Genomic DNA, 17,377 nt, shown 5'->3' with positions numbered 1-17,377 from the left:
ATCAAGAATTTCCGAAGCCTATTTTTGTGTATGCAAAAATCTTCTCTAATTGTCAGTCTCCTGCTTGTACAAGACAGACTTCCCTCACTGCCTATTAGCCACAGACACACCCTCTAGACAGGACTTTCTGCATAGATGAATTACTAGAACCAAACCCGAACAAAGACAAAAGAAAACATCCTTTATTTCCATTACTGTTCTCTGTAACTGCCTTTACATTTCCTTGCAATGAAATTGGCCCTTCCACCCAACACTGGGTGTCTCTCTTTTCTTGAAAGGCTGTTCACGGTAGTTTTTTTATCCTTTAAACAATCTTTGTTCTACACTCCTTTTGCAAAAAATTGTGTCAGTGTAAAGTGGCAAACCATGAAAAGTGAAAATGGAAAAAATTCCACATTATTTCACATTACTACCAAACAGTAGCAAGTAAATATCAAGTCACATCACTAAGATCTTTTCTTTTCCCCACCCACTTTAACAAGCAACAATACTGCTCTTTTATCCCCCATATTAAAGTTTTTCCATCTATCCATGGTATTGGAAGTTAACTCATCAATTCAGCTCAATTAAAGAATTTGCAAATTAATCTAAACGAGGGAATATTTTCATTATTAAAAAAGAGCTTTTTGGTGCACTGCAAAGCTAGCTGCCCTAGATTTCTGTGGTTACCTGCATAAAAAATTCTCCTGGGGTACTTGCGGAAAAATGTGAAACGTTTGACAAAAGTACTCCTCAGTGTGATTAAAGATAGCAAAAATCTGACCTGAAGACTGGAAGTCCTTGTTTCTGGAGACTGCAGCAAGTCTTCACGAGCATATTGTTGCACCTGAGAAGCTCAGCAATACTCCTCACTTCAGTGCTGTGATTTCATAGCAGAGAAGCATTAAGGAACTTTTGATCATCATTCCAGAAACAGAGAAGGAAAAAATAAATTTAGCTCTATTGCTCCTCTTTCTGGCAGCAGAGCTAGAGCCATGATAGACTGACTTTTCTTTTCATTCAGGGGAAAGGGGAGGGGGCAGGGGGAGAGGGAGGAAGGGAAAAGCAGCTGATTAAACTGTTCAACCAGTTCCAGTCACCTGCAGACAATTCATACTAGGTCAGCTGGAGTCCATCAGGCCCTGCAGTAAAAGGCTGCAAGACCAGGTCCAAAATTCTGATCATTTAATATTCACCTAACTGGGAAAATGCTGGCTAGACCATTTTGCATCCTATGTAAACAAATACGGTTTGAAAGGGAGAATATGGGAAACTCTGCAAGACTTTCTCATATAAATCTGCTGCAGAATTATGCCATTTATAATGGGTGCCTCCATAATAACTACTACTTTGTCTCTCCCTTTGCTGATTGATCTCTACCAGCTAAGGAGAGGGAATCTGCCTCATCAAGCTGTGGTTGTTCTTTGTACATGAACCACTCGGACCTTACAGGCAGGCTGGGTGTCCTCATGCTGCATGACAAATACACCGTGGTTTAAGGCTTACCAGTTAGTCTGCAAAGTGGTGTCCTAACGATCCTAGCTTGTCTCTGCTGGCGTTTGTGCACAGAGTCCAGAAAAAGGGAATATTCACATGAAACAGCTGAATACACTGATGGGCTCTACCAGCAGATTCATCTCCTGGGTCTGCAGGCAGGAAACCTTGTTCCAGCTCATGTCTTTGTAACGGGACGTATCCTCCAGCTGTCTTTTACTTCCACAAACTTTCTTCAGCCTTTCCTGTATACCTACTCCTGCCAAGCTGTGAGAGGGAAAAGCTCAATAATTAAGAGGTAGGGCAATTTAAGGGGAAAGCACAACTTCTGCACCAATATATTAGTCATTAGCTGAAAGCTACAGCACTTTTGATGAATGGCAGGGTCTTGGGTTTCCAGTCAGATGTCATTAGCCTGCGTGGAAGAGTCAGGCCTCTGCACTTCAATCATCTGTGACCCAGTTTAGCGGTGAACATTTACAGGGTTCCCGTCATACTTTGAACTGCAAGCACTTCTGAAGTACCATTAAATCACAGAACTCCCAGCTGCCTATCATTAGCTCCTGAACAATCTTCTCCTGTCGAGAGGACAAAACTTCAGTGTGGCAGGGGAAAAAAAAGAGTACGATTCAACCAATATTTCATCATTCTTGAATAAAAGATAATGCAGTAGTGCAAAGAACTGAAGACATACACTGCGGTTATCACATAAAATTAAAAGCTTTTTAGTGTTTAAAATAGCATTTACACATAAGCAGCTATATATTAACTATACAGACACTTGGGTTTTAATACAATATCTACAAAAAAGAATTCAATTATGCAATAGACATTTAACAGGAACAGTGCAGTCCGTGCTAGTAAGAGGTCACTCTTTGAGTAGAACCAATTCTAGAATAGGTGATCGTCTGGGTTTTCATTATTTAAAATCATGTAACTTTGTTCCTCTACTGTACATAAAATTCTTTACATGTATTTCTAATCACTGATTAGAATTAATAATTTTAAGTCAATCTTATTACAATCCAGTTAAATGCAAAACAAAAACAATTACATCAACTCATGAGCTGTCAAGTCTCAAGATGGGACTGCCCATTTGAATAGAACAAAAATAATATCAAAAGTCAATGTCTGTGCATCATTGCTTGCCATCCAATATACCTTTGGATAAAGTGTCCAGGGGACTGTTACCTTTGAAAAGTAGATTTATTAACAGGAGGTAAAAGACAATAGCAGTGCTTTTGAGACGATTTGCCAAAAAACTTACTCCTTAGAGTTAATATACTGGGTGGGTACACTGCCCCTACAGATATCACCTCCTTTGGATAGGAGACGTCATCCCAAACTGTTTTCTCATCATTTTCTATGATCTTCCAAACATACCTGTTAGTCCTTGTTAAAAGCTGTTGGCAGGCATGCATGAGCATTAAGCTGAGCTGCAGAGCACAGGCAGATGTTGAGGGTCTCACTTCCAGAATAAAAATGTCCACTATTTAAGGCTCCTGTTAGGAGGTTGTTTCAACGCCCTACATAGCAAACCCATAACGTCTCGCTGTAGTTAGAGGCACAGGTCATGCATTCTAGAGCCCAGCCAGCGCCAGTTACCTGACATTAAAATCAAAAAAAATTTCAGGCCCTGGTGAGAGAAACAGACAGTTCTGCAGGACTCCAGCCTTCAAACCTTCTTCCACCTGGCCCAGTACTTCCTATTACAAGTAGCTTCATTGGCATCAGCGGCACTTCTTTCTGCAGGCAGTACTGTACCCAAAAGGAGAAACTTGCACAGTTAGGCCCCAAGCCCCCCTTGTTGCAAAGACACATGCACATGCACTGAAAGCCAAGGACGGGATTTGGGAAATCTCCTGTCTTCATTCACTTCTGAAAATTAACAGCTAGCAATGTTTCAGGCCTAACTTTCCATTCACGCAAACCAGCCTCTCCACTGTACACTACAAGGCAGGGAAATCAAGCTTTTGTTTTACACACAGTGGCCATTATGTATTGCACTGTTCACAGAAGGGTCATTTACATTCTCCTACTGCTCCCTGTAAATAGCAGGTTCTACATGCTATACAGTATTAACCAACCACACATCTGTCAGTACATTCAGAGCACTCATCGTTTGCCTGAAACGGATGCCTGTTTGTGGGTGAGGCTGGTTCGGGCTGCATTTAGCAGCCTGATTTCCTCAGCAGACGCGCGCTTTCCCACACCTATGTTACGGACTGTCGGTCTCATTCCAGAGTAACCCACAAACACGCAAGTATATAACACAGTCGTTTCAACATAGCAGCAAAGACCAGAAAGACACAGAACAGTTTCTGCCAACAGCATAACAACAAGACAAAAAAACCCCAGCAGGTGTGTAAACTGCAACTCTTGAAAAGACATAAGGAAATTAAACACGTTTCTTCCATGGGTGAAAGCTCAGCCCCCAGCTTTAATCCCTTTTGGAAATATCTTATTAAAATGACAGTCTTTTCCTCCAGCCCTGTAAGTTCTGCCTTAAGGCAAAGTGGGCCAGAAAAACTGTAATATATACGAGACCAAAAAAGTCAAAATTAATTTAAAAGTAGAACCACTAGTGATTGTCAGTAAAGTCACAGACTCCTTAACAGTGTCTCCTGGAGACATAGCAGAATTAAAGAATTATTTTACCCTGATTTATTTCATTGCTTTAAATGTCAATCTTTCGAAATAGTTTACTGAGTTTGGTTAGCATCTTTGCTGTGTTACTGGGAGGAGGAAAGGAAAGGAAAGGGTACTGTTGCACAGTCAAGCTTTAGGAAGTGCCATTCTTTTGAACAAGCCATCACCAACTTTGCAATCTATGCTAGCCATCAGATGGATTATGACGAAAGCTTTCAGAAACGTTATGTAGCTTTTGGGGAGATTTTTGTAAAGAAAACTGTCCAAACCACTCGGCTAGTTTAGAAGCCCAGTAATCGGAGTACCTAGTATGAGTGACACACCGTTTCCTAAATGCCTAGCTCCCTTTTGAAAGTGAGACTCAAGTCTCCAATGAACACAGACATTTGAAAACATTACTCTGACTTTCGTAAAAGGGATGTGTTTACACACAGACCTGTAATAAGAAAAGAAGTAGAGAAAAATCTATCAGAATGAACAACGTACAAAATGGACAGTTTGAAGAGTAATTTTTCAGGGTGACGAAGGAACATGAAACTACACGTATACAGTGAGAAAGACATGTTCTCTTTTGACATTCATATCGGATATTCACACTACCCATAAAGCATGGAACATAACAAAAAGAAGCTTCTTACCAGTGAAGAAAATGCTTATATACAGTAAAGACTGATTTTAAAGCACCTGTCCTAAAACCTGCCAGAAGCAGGTATCTCACAAAAGAGGATTTAACTGAGGCATGGCCCCATGGGCAAATGCCACTAAGTGACTGCAGCTTAACACATATTTCCCATTAAATGAGCCACCATAACACCGTGTGGGTGTGCTCTTATCATGCCCTCGTTCAGATACTTTAAAAAAGCTTCTTAAATGTCAGTGAAGGTTCCTGAACATACTTTATCAAGCGTCCATAGCCTTAGAGCGAAAAAATACACAGTAATGAAATCTGGGGGATATACAACAGCAGTTGCTTAAGTCAAAGCTCCCAGCGGGAGCTTTAGCATGGGTCTCGCTCTGTGTCAGGTATAAAGATTAATTCATTGTACCATTTATGAACTGTTCTCAAAACAGCCTCTCACCTCTCTGCTAACAGCTAGCCCCCATCTGTGTTCAGAACATGTTCCCTCGGGTAACACTGCAATTGGGATTAGACATCTCCAGGTTTCTATTTCAAAAAAAGAGAAAGATACTGCTCAGAAATTAAGAACGGAAAAAGAGGCGATCAAAATGAATAGCCATGTCCCAGTGGGAGCCAGGATTTACCTACATCTCTGCTAGAATGGGATAAATATCCCCTTCAAAAAGGAAAAGCTGCAGCTACACTAACAGAACCGCATAGCAGCAATTGTCCTATTTCTGTGGAAACAACCTTTAAAACCTGTAAGCAAGGGCGCATTATAACCAGAAGAAACAGACACACCTGTCAGCAGGGATGTGACTGAAATGCCCAGGAACGGACTGCAGCTACAAAGTCACTATCATGATACTAAATGAAATAACTTTACAAGTTCTGCACAATGAACACATACAGTAGCAAGACTCCACCACTCCCTTGATAGAATAATATCTAAAAAAAAAAAAAAATAAAAGGAAAGAAAGATTGACTTATACTCCCTAGTCGGCAGAAGAAGCTAGCCACAACTTTGCCTTCTGCTAGGAATTGGTTTGAGCCTGCTCCTTTCCAAGCACGAGTTGTCTGTCCACTTGCGGGTGCCACGTCTGCTTGGAGCGCTGACTGATGCATCCAAGAAACAGCATTACAAGGCAGTATCACAGATACCAGCCAATGGTCGTTTTTTCCGTGTAAGAGAAAAAGCAGGGAAAAATAAAAGTGCTACAATGCATTATTGGAAATCTAGAAGTCATGTGAAATAACAATCCTTGAATCAGCCAAAAAGATACACTAATTGCATTGAAGTAGGTGCCACAATTACCAAAGCTCATTAAGATGTGAATATACACCAGCCATTCACAATCAAAAACAAGGGGGGGGGGGGGAAGGATAAAGAAAAGATGCAGATGCCATCAATTTGCTGATATTTAACAATCCCAGGAGATTTTTTTTGTTCCTTTTTGTGGGGGGTTTTTTGTATTTTTTGTTTTGTTTTGTTGATTTTTCTGCAACACAATGGCAAACCAGGAAGGTGTGACATGCAAGACAGCCGAGTTTCTTCCATTAAGTGTTCGACAATGACCAAATTGCCCACCCACCCCCAAAACAATCCCCCCCCGGCCCTTCCCCAAGCAGAGTCTGAAGGCACTTCCTCTCACATGATGTCGACAAAGAATTCACAAGGGTTGCCCATAGCCTTCTGGAAGGACTGCCGGCTCCCCGTCAGCTCTGGAGGAACAGAGCTCAGTTCCCTCACGGGGGGCCCTCCGGGGGGGCCGCTCGTCCCGTAGACTTTGGAGCCCAGCTTGGGGAGACTGTAGAGGGGTGGGACTCCTGGAGGCCCGTAAGAATGGTGGCTGTGGTGGCTTCTCTCGCTGTGGGTGGCAGAGACATGGCTCCGGTGGCTGAGCTGGCTGACAGGCCTCTCCCGACGCACGACGCTGCCGCCGCCCCCGCTGCGGGCGGTGTGGTCAGACTCGCTGCCGCTGCCAGCCGACTTGCGGTCCTTCTCTCTGCCCAGAGCTCTCCTGCTGTTCTCGCTGTTGCTTCGGTTCGAGCCGCTGCTTTTGCTTCCTAAAGCCCACGAGTGAAAAGGACACACAGAAAAGCAGAATTAGCTCAGGTCCACGGCTGTCTCCCACATCTGCTCCTACCAAAACCCGCGGATCCGGGAATGACCATTGCAATGGCAACAATGATGACAAAACCAGGCCTGAACGTGCTGTGGTGGCTTATGGGATTTAGCAATGACAATTGGTAGAACAAAGCTGACAAGGTTGTGCCATGCACAGGTACACGTAGACACCTTGGAGCTTGCACAGTGAAAGCAGCAGCTAGCCTAGAACCACTGGCTGAAAGCATCTGCTCCGCTGCCGCCCCACGGACTGGAGAGAGGGGAGGAGCAAAAAAGGGAGGAAGAAGCCGGCATTTGGGTTTTGACATAAGCAAACGAGGTTCAGTCTAATTGCAACTGCATCTGTCTTTGCTATCTTCTACGGGCAAAGCTTTTCAAAAAGAAACTTATTGGCCATCTCTATCATCCTTGGTCACACTGGGCATACTACGCCCAGGGCCAAATCACCTGAGGTTAACGTGTCCTTTTGCTGGCTTCAGTGGGTAGATTCTTTTAAAATTCATCACTACAGTGTTCTGTTGTTGGAGAATTCTTCAAAAAACAGTTATTTGTTGAACTGCTCTACGACAAATCGGTAACATGCAGGATGTTCCCAGCAGAGGCCTCTAAATCAACTCAGAAAAACAACGGACTGCTGCTGGTGTGTAAGCTGAGTTGTTGCTACACACAAGCTTCACGGAACTTCAGAACTTATTTTACATGTAAGTTGAAGGTCATGCTCTGTTACCATGAGAGAGAAGCTAGGATGATGTCAGGAGACATTTCCAAGTTAATTATTCTTTAAAAAAAAACAATAAACCAACCCACAGAATATCTCATTAAGTTCATGCCATCTTAGTGCAAGATTGTCTTCCCAAAAAGGATCCCCAGCCAGCAGAATAGGGGACCAGCTTTTGCGTGTGAATGAGCCACTGAGTCCCTGGGGTCACTGAAACGGGAAAACCAGAATGATTCTGAGCCGCTCCTTTCTTGAGCTACAGATGATCATGACCTTCTGTCTGCTCCAGCCGATGTTTAGAGCGAGCAAATGGAAGAGACAGGAAAACCAGACTGACCTGGTGTGTATAGTTGAAAGGCTAGATTCCCCTGCAGAGTGCAAGAAAAACTGGGGGTAGATGGAAAACACAGAATACAAAATCACTGGACTTGAAGTTAATATTCTGAGCCTGGGACTCTGAAGTGGTATTCGCTGATTGGAACCCCTATCAGCTCTTTGCTCTGGGAAAAACACTGTCCTGCTCTGTGCCTCAGCTTTCTTCCATCTGTAAATGGAGATATTAGCATGGGTTCAGCTGCCTCCACCAAAATACTACAAATGCTGCTAACTTGACACAACCACAGCAGTGTTTGTTTCCACCTAAGGCCAACTTTAAACCTAAGTGTCATAAAATGGATTTAAAGAATCTGCATTTCAAGTGCCTAGAAAAGCTGCACTCAGCATTGCCACAACATATCATCAGCCTTTACTCTCTGTAACTGCTGGACACCAAACTTCCACCCCCTAAAGCCACAGAGACTCCAGCTGCTTCAGTATTTCATTTCATGGGAACAGAAGTTTCCACATGAATCCTTCTGGACAGGGGCAGGAGAGCCTCCAGAGACGTGTATAGAGGCTCTGAAGACCCTTCTATTGTTCCTGTCCCAACAACTGACATCCCGTGAGCTTGAACAAATCCATCCTTCCTACTTCTTTCATCTCTTCAGGCTGTAACCTGATGATCTCTTACTATCCATCTGTACAGCGAGCATCTACCAGAACAGGGACGTGACTTTGATCTAAACACTATGGTAACAGAGGTGATGTTTTGCAGAGGAGCTGGTCCTCACACCAGTGCCATTCCCTACATTAAACCTGCCCAAGCCTTTAAAAATAACCTAAGCCCTGGGTACCACAAGCAGGGACAGATGATGTGGCTCAGATGAAATAAGCAGCAACCTAAACTGGAACAGAGCCTTGAACAGAACTGCAACATCATATAAAAGTTTGCTAGATCTTCTCCTCCCCATCTGTTGCTCGCCAGAACACGTCTCAGCCTGTCTCTTGACCCAAATCTTAGGCTTTTGTCTGTAATCATCAGCAAATACACTGCATTCATCTCAAAAACATGGGACATTCAATGGGCTCTGAGCAGCGCTCTTGTTCACCAGATGAATTCAGTTATGATCTAACATTGCACATAAAAGAGAGGCTTCACAAGAAACCGAATTCTAACACTCTATATTGAAAGCGATCAACGCAATCTTGTGTCCCAGTACCCTTAATACCTGCCTGAGACATCTGGACAGTGCTCAAGTGTCTTTCAGGAAATGAGCAGTTGAAGGGCACTGGTAGATAAATCCAATCCAGATGGATGACATCAGACTAATAAATTAGGAGCTGGAATTATTTATTCATTTATTTTATGAAGGGCAATGAAGAGATTGGTGATAGGATTTTCCCGTCTGAGCTGACAGTGAGGTATCTGATGCCATTCCCTCTGTAGCTGCTGCAGCACAGTCACAAGGGGCCAGACAGGTTGATATGCTAATGCCACGCTATTGGACTACTGTGCGTTGAGACAGGTTGAGCGTCCAAGACAATTAAAAAGGAAAAAAAAAAAAAGAAAAAATACAGCTAAACATTTGGGTCACAAGAGTCTAAATGATCATGCTGTGAATTCATTATTATTATGGAGGCATTTGAAGCTTACCAATCCCCTAGAGTCAGCCATTCCTCTATGAATCCTTCAGTCTAATGCTTGCTCAGAACAAAACAAGGGAATAACAGTTACAAAACAAGAAACAACACAAAAGTGTAGTTTCCAAAAGAACAAGGAAAGTGTTGAAATCCTTCAAAATTAAACACCTTGGCGCCTTTCATAAGGCTCTCTTTAGCCAGTAACACAGGTCGCATGGATAAAATACCATACCTTTCCTATTCCAGCAGCAGAGATCTAATATTCTACTGCCCGCAGAACCTGCTGCCAAAAAAAATAATCGCGTTCTCTCCAGCACAATCAGCTTGCAGTTCTAAAACCTCTGGATACCACTGTGAGCTTCCTCAGAGACACTTCTTATTTTCAGATAAGGTGGGAAGCAATAGTGCTAAAATCTTGTGAGCAAGTTCCTGTTCTGAAATTCTTCTGTGCAATTTTGCAAAATCTAACTGGCTGCAGTAAACAGGAAGAAGTCACATCCAAGTTACTGGATGTTCACCACAAAAACACAGAGAATCCTCACCCTTTCTTTACTGGCATTTCCAAAAGCAAAAGTCACACTGGAAGTGATATTTAAAAAAAAAAAAAAAAAAAAGGCAGAAGGGCCTTATCTGTACAGCCAAAAAATGCATGATTTTTATTTACTAAGGTTTAAAAATGAACGACAAAATTATCCGAGGGCAGGAAAGGAGGAGGTCAGGTTTTTAATCCATGCAGTATTATCTTTTTTTCTCTGTCATATATTACAAGAGAGACTCTCCTCCCTGTGAGCAGTGTTTCAGCCCTGTAAACCATCTGGCTGGCCACCTCATGCTTGTCTCACACAAGCAGAGAGTGATTTTCCTTTCGTACTGAGCATTTAAGTGAAAGCCAAGGGAACCTTGGTTCTAATCCCTGTCCCATCAGCAATGAAATGGCCTCATTTCTAGCAATATCAACTGACTGCAGCCCCACTGTTTGTAATGGCTCTGACCTCTAAAAAGGGGGGCAATAGTTTATCTGTTTTAACAGGGTGGACAATTGAGTCATCAATGTTGGCCTGATCAGCTTTATCTAAGCAGTGGTTTTCCGTGTGGTGCTGTTGGGTAGGAAAAGTAGAGATGCCCATGCCACCATGGACTTGACAAACAGCTCGGCTCTAGTTCCCCACTGGCATTTTGCACGGGGTACAGAACTACAGCGTAACTATAAACAGCATGTATTCTATTCTACTGATTCAGTTAAAACATTGCTGGCAGTTTCAATACAGAGCTGAAAGGCTCACCCACTCCATCACGTACACAAACAGTCGTGATTAACTGCGGTCGCACCAAATCCATGCAGGTAGCATACAAAACCACAAGACAGGAGCACAGACAGTACGAAGGAACTCAAGCAAATGGTCAGGGATAATGACAGCTGTAGAAATAAATACCAGATTAACCATCTTACCTTCGCTTTGCTGGCTCCCTGCACTGCCGCTACCATAGCTAAAGCCTGGGTCTTGGTATGCTGGTGGAAAACACGGAGGGGGCAGAGGATACTGATACGGGTATCCTTGGCCTAATGGCCAGGGAGCAGCAGGATGTGGAAGTGGAGCAAGGGTATCCTGATCCGAGGCTCCGCTAGAACCATTGTTAAGGTTCAGTGCAGCCATATCTGGAAAAGAGAGAAAAGATGAAGACTGTGTTTTTACCTAGCAGCTGACTCCTGTCCATTAATGATGGCTGACACAGCACCTAGTGTGGTGAGGGACTAGAGGGACTCAGCCTCCAGAGTTCATTCAAAATACCACACACAGTAGGGCAGACATCAATATTTACCACTGAGCACTAAGGTATCTTTGCAGCATTTCCGTAAGTCAAGGAGGAATCATACCCATTTTACAGATTGGAAACTGAGTGTGACTGACAAGCAGGAAGTCTGTGGCATCACCAGAAATAAATCCTGCTTTCTTGAGCCTCAGTGCAATGCCCTATTTGATGAGTTCATCCTTCTCTTCCAAGTGGTCTAATTGCTTAGTCTAACAGGAAATGTCAGCCACTCGTCATGCAACTTCAGAATAACGGCCTGTTCGGAAAGCCCACTTGTGAAATCCTGTAGGACTCTCCTCTGTGCATCCTGCGACCGCAGAAAAGACAACACACATGCAGCTTTGCCCTTCACAGATGGGGAACTTACTGCCACAGAGGTCTCCAAAGACATAATAGCACTGTTCCGAGAAGGTGATTTTGTTCACAGTGTGCCTGAGGTAGCCATGTTTTAACATGCTGCTGGCGTATTTTCTAGCCTCCCGTCGGTCTTTGAAGCCTTCCACGTGTGTGTAAAGCCAGTCAACCACATCTGCTCCTAAAATGAGAATAGAAAGAGGAGACACAGGATCATCCCAGCCAAATTGACCTTTTTTGGTTTTTTAATCTTCACATTATCAGGTAGCCCACTAGTACTACTGTGCCAGGTATTGAATGCAAATATGAGTATGTAGCAATCTTGCTGCAAAGAGCTTAAAATGTTATTTTCAAGACTCAGCCTAACTGCTAAATTAGTTACCATCAAACATCAATAAAGAAAGCAAAGAATTATCTTGCATCCAGTTGAACACTACATTAACAGTGACACCAAATACGCACACAGGAAATTTTATAGTTACACTGTTCAACCCCTTCTGAGTTGCAGCAACGAAAATGACACCAGATTTACAGAACAGAAGTGATTGAGAGAGTCGTCCTCCTCAAGAGGCAGATGTTATATTGTCAAAAGACCTGGGTTCCAATCCCTTTCTCAGAAAGAAGTAACTACAACCTAGATTGACTAAATGTTAGCACAGTTCAGGTCACAGGACCGTCAGAATCAAAGGCAGACTAGTTGTGGTAATTTTAAATGTACTTAAGATGCTTTATTAAGGTTGTGTGGCTGTCTGGAGCTGGAATTACAGGGATTGTTGCTCTGCTGAACTTGGGCAGATTGCCACAAGTAGTTACATGGAAAACTTGAGCCGTAACAAGTAAGGGTTAAGGACCAGCTGTGTGTGGGCATGAGAAACGTGCAGTATTTTTGGCTGTCCAGGCTCAAACAAGACTATTAGTTATTTCCTGTCCCACTTAGAGTTGTTCACAGATACCAAGTCAAGGAAATACAAGAGGTCATAGACAGGGAAAAAAAAGTTCATATAGTTTCTTCAGCCTATTTCCAAAGAGCCACTGGTTTTTTTTCTCCCCAGCATTCCTTTGATCTGCTTACCTATCACTGCATTGGAGATGGTGATTTTTAACCACATCCTGTCCCGGATTTCAAGGCCTGAGTCTGGTAGCTGCATAACCTTGACAATAGTAGCCATGTCACTCTTCACAGTTAAGGGAGATTCTTCTAATTCTAAAAGGAAGAAAGGTTACATGCTTCTTTGAAATGAATCAAGTCTGAAAAGAACTTCTCAGTTCCCAATCTGGATGAAACGTTTCAAGACACAGCTTTACCAACAGATGCAAAAAAAGACAAAGGTTCCCAAATGCACCCTCATCAATGGCATAAATTACAGCATTTGTACGAATTCTTCAGAGATTGTGCTCAGTGCAACCAGTTTAGTCACTGAGATGCTGAGTCCCTACGTGTCTTGACTTCACAAACCAGCTATAGATAGCACTGCACTCTTTCAATCCACGCTGCGTTGAGATTTGCAGAAAAGGAAACCCAAGGAGGTCTATGACCATTGCTTTCCATTTCAATTTGCCATGAACAGCCCCCACCCACCCAATGGTTCAGTGCACCGTATGCAAAACTCTGTAGGACAAGGGTTTTTGGCTTGTTCTTTAACTTTTGGTTTAACTGTCAGGAATAATACCCATCTGCATGGAGAAAGATGACGACCATGTCTCAATCAATCTCCATTTGTTTTTTTAAAATTTGGACATCAGCATAATTGGGGAGAATTGAAATTAGAAAAGCAAGCTTCCATCATCAGGATAAAGGCTAGTAGTTTCCTTCAAAAAAAAACCTTCCAGGATCCCAATGATGGCAGTATTACAAGTTAACAAGTCACCAGCATTACTTTGTCCTGCATCTTTCTTGCAGAACACTTAAAAAAACACTACTCTCAAATGCTTCAGCAGCCGTCACTGCTCCATTCACACTCTTGTGGGCAGAGCTGGCTTACCAGAGGCTTCATACTTTCCTGATCAATTTTTATAATAAAAACAGAACAGTAGGGCTGAGATTCACCCTGCTGAACTGAGGTGCCTACCGTAGGAGTCTAGTTCCTTTAGAAACTCCTTCTACATACATAAAGGCAAAGTGGCATCTAATATTGAAAGCCCAGTGGGGTGAATTTGGGTCCAAGAGCCTACCAGCCTTCTTGTGATAGCTGTGCAGAACTCAGTCATCCTGTCTAAACATAATAAAACGATATTCTTTGCATACAGCACCCAGTCCTCCTTCCTGCTCCCATCTTCACAGCCCTAGAAAATTCATGTCGAGCGTGTGTGTCCTGTGTTTGTAGTACAGACTCTCCTCCAGCAGGAATTCAGAAACCCTCCTCCCCTCCCTTCTCCCAGCTCCCCATATCACCCACCTTTCAAAAGCACAAGGGAACCAATTTTGCCCTTTTCCAGCAACCCAAAATTTTGATAAAAGGTACAACAAGCATGAAACAATGAAAACTGAAAATGCTTCTTGCAATACATGCACTGCTAATATGCGTGAAAATATCCCAGACCATCTATGCATGCGGTTTCAATACTTACAAAGTTTGAACAAACAGTGCAATTTGGCTTTTGCTTTAAGTTAGTTTGGTTAGTGGCAAAAAGCAACATGTTTGTTGGGGGCGGGGGGGAAACCACAAATCAATATTAAAGTAAAGTATGTGGGGAGCAATAAATTGTATTTTCTTGGAGACCTGCGATAGGCATATAAAGAACACCACCGGCCAAATGATCATCAATATTTTCTAAGTCTGCTAGTTGCTGTACAACTATGAAGAATTCTAAGATGCATCTGAAATGCACCTACTTTGGTCTGAACTCAGTCAGCTGTGGGCCTGACTACCTGACCACCTGTACGGGTATGTGCAAAGCTGAAGAACGGCACAGACAGTAACTCCTTTCTGGGGAACCAAATCTACCGCAAAGCTCTTTCTCAGAGCTTCGGTTATTTGTTTTGAGTGGCATTTTTTTCCCATTAGCAGATCCTGGTAATAAAAGAGGTGTATGCTCCAGGAAAACTGAGTCCTACCAATGTAATACCACCACTGGCTTGTATCCTTATTCGAGTAAGGAAGTAGACATTTGCCCAAACAAAAAGGCCCCAGGAAATTACGCGGTACCTCAGGCTGAATACTATTAAGCAGAAATAGTCTGCAGTCTCAATTCAAAATCCTCTGAAGTCCATGCAAGAGAGAAAGAGAACTTTCCAACAACATCAACGGACTGCATTTTAAAACAGCAAGACTTTCAAGAAACACCGAAACACTTGAAGTTAATGTCATGGAATGGGACAGCACTACTTTGCAGATAGGGGTCCTGTAGTGGCAGAACAGGGGCTGGAAAAATCTGCCTTTAGCAGAGTAAACAGGGAGCAGGGTTTGCACTGACTGAGGCAGCGAGTCCAACACTCACAAACCACTGCGAGAGAATATTCTCCTGCATCAGCCAGAACACTGCTGGAGAACAAGATACTTTTTAAAGCAATAATTGCTATAGAATCATACAATCCTTTAAGTTGGAAAAGACCTGTAAGATCATCAAGTCCAACCGTTAACGTACCACTGCCAAGTCCACCAATAAACATGTCCCTAAGCACCACATCTATGCGTCTTTTAAATACCTCCAGGGATGGTGACTCAACCACTTCCCTGGGCAGCCTGTTGCAATGCTTGACAAACCTTTTGGTGAAGAAATTTCTCCTAATGTCCAATCTAAATCTCCCCTGGCGCAACTTGAGGCTGTTCCTCTTGTCCTATCGCTGTTACTTGGCAGAAGAGACCAACCCCCACCTCACTAGAACCTCCTTTCAGGTAGTTGTAGAGCGATGAGGTCTGCCCTCAGCCTCCTCTTCTCCAGACTAAACACCCCCAGTTCCCTCAGCCGCTCCCCATCAGACTTGTGCTCCAGACCCTTCACCAGCTTCGTTGCCCTTCTCTGGACACGCTCCAGCACCTCCATGTCCTTCTTGTAGCGAGGGGCCCAAAACTGAACACAGGATTCGAGGTGCAGCCTCACCAGTGCCCAGTACAGGGCATGATCACCTCCCTACTCCTGCTGGCCACACCAGTTCTGATACAGGCCAGGATGCCGTTGGCCTTCTTGGCCACCTGGGCACACGGCCGGCTCCTGTTCAGCTGCCTGTCGACCAGCACCCCAGGTCCTTTTCCTCCGGGCAGCTTTCCAGCCACTCTTCCCCAAGCCTGTAGCGTTGCCTGGGGTTGGTGTGGCCGAAGTGCAGGACCCGGCACTTGGCCTTGTTGAACCTCATACATTGGCCTCAGCCCATTGATCCAGCCTGTCCAGGTCCCTCTGCAGAGCCTTCCTGCCCTCCAGCAGATCAACACTCCCGCCCAACTTGGTGTCATCTGCAGACTGACTGAGGGAGCACTCGATCCCCTCGTCCAGATCGTTGATAAAGATATTAAACAGAACTGGCCCCAATACTGAGCCCTGGGGAACACCACTTGTGACCGGCCACCAACTGGATTTAACTCCATTCACCACAACTCTTTGGGCCCGGCCATCCAGCCAGTTTTTTACCCAGCGAAGAGTATGCCCTCAGTCTGTCTTGGCTTGCATAGTCCTGTTTTTGAAGAAATGCACCTGAGAAAATAAAGGGCTAACACAGAATATATAACTCCTACTGTGTGGTGGTGATTTGTACGGCCCCAAAATCTCAGCCACTTTAATCACTAGCATCGAAGTGATGGTGGCGGTGCAAATGCTTCAGATATCAGAACTTCGCTTTTGATCCAGAGGCTAGAGAGCAAAGGAAGGCTAGTCAGAAGGAAAGCAGTTCAGTCCATTTACATTATCCTGGCCTTGCTATACAAACAGAGTAGAACAGCAGACATTCACAATACTTAAAACAAGGAACCATGAAACAGACTTGTCTAAGATGACTCCGTTAATTCACTGCTTCCACCTTCACAGCCAGATACTGTAGAACAGATATTGTATTTGCGTCAAATACCAGCAACTCTAGCCTCAGAGGAACTGAAACAGAGAATCTTGCACTGGAACATGAAAAGTTAGAAAGCTCCATTTTGCGTGAAGCTCTTCGTTCTTTGAGATGTCAATGCGCAGCCTCTCCTCACCCCTCTCTCTCCTCCTCCGTTCCTCCCCAGCTTTGCCCTTCCTGCCAAAGAGGTTCACACCACAGGCGCTCGTTGCACCTAGGGCCCTGAGGTGCTGCCTGCCGTGTTCGGGGGGGAGCGGGACTGAACTGAAGGAAGGAGCGTTAAGCAGAAGGTCACAATAAAGGGCAGGGGTACTCCGCGTTTTCTGGCATTCAGGAGAGGAAACATTGTAAGTCACTGGCATAGAAATGAGAAGCTGTCTCCAGAAATGTGGTTCTGCTCCCAAATAACCTTTATTTTAAAAGTATGATTGAGAGGGCGTCTGCGTTCCACACTTCCCAATCACATCACTATATATCAAGGCACACGATACATAAATAGTTCAAGAGGAATGCAGAGTAACAGACTCTCGTTATTTGACAGCAATCAGCAGATACATTTGATCCCAGCATTCTTTAGTACCTGTAAGGCTGAAAACACATCTCAAGATAAAGCAGTCATCAGGTAAGTGGTTCACTTGCTTTCTGCTGCAGATGTATTTCCCCTTCAGTGGTGCTGCC

At 43.8% G+C, this 17,377-nt stretch overlaps 1 protein-coding gene across 5 annotated transcripts in view; it reads right to left on the bottom strand.

The window, feature by feature from the left end:
- The window catches only part of DVL1 (dishevelled segment polarity protein 1), a 118,509-nt gene that overhangs the window by 9,010 nt on the left and 92,122 nt on the right, over window positions 1-17,377 (bottom strand). For 2 of the 5 annotated variants that reach the window (XM_075172356.1, XM_075172357.1), the window contains exons 12-15: window positions 12,785-12,916; window positions 11,726-11,893; window positions 10,997-11,203; window positions 6,394-6,808 (exon numbers count right to left, since the gene is read on the bottom strand). In XM_075172356.1, the coding sequence (XP_075028457.1) occupies window positions 6,394-6,808; window positions 10,997-11,203; window positions 11,726-11,893; window positions 12,785-12,916 (922 nt within the window). Of the gene's footprint in view, window positions 1-71; window positions 6,809-10,996; window positions 11,204-11,725; window positions 11,894-12,784; window positions 12,917-17,377 lie in introns of those variants that run through there. The other 3 variants (XM_075172358.1, XM_075172359.1, XR_012677045.1) reach the window with 2 other exon arrangements.

The sequence above is a fragment of the Calonectris borealis genome, chromosome 23, assembly GCF_964195595.1.
Source record: "Calonectris borealis chromosome 23, bCalBor7.hap1.2, whole genome shotgun sequence".
Classification (NCBI taxonomy): domain Eukaryota; kingdom Metazoa; phylum Chordata; class Aves; order Procellariiformes; family Procellariidae; genus Calonectris; species Calonectris borealis.
The sequence above is the reverse complement of the archived record's forward strand: the minus strand, read 5'-3'. Positions and strand labels throughout refer to the sequence as shown.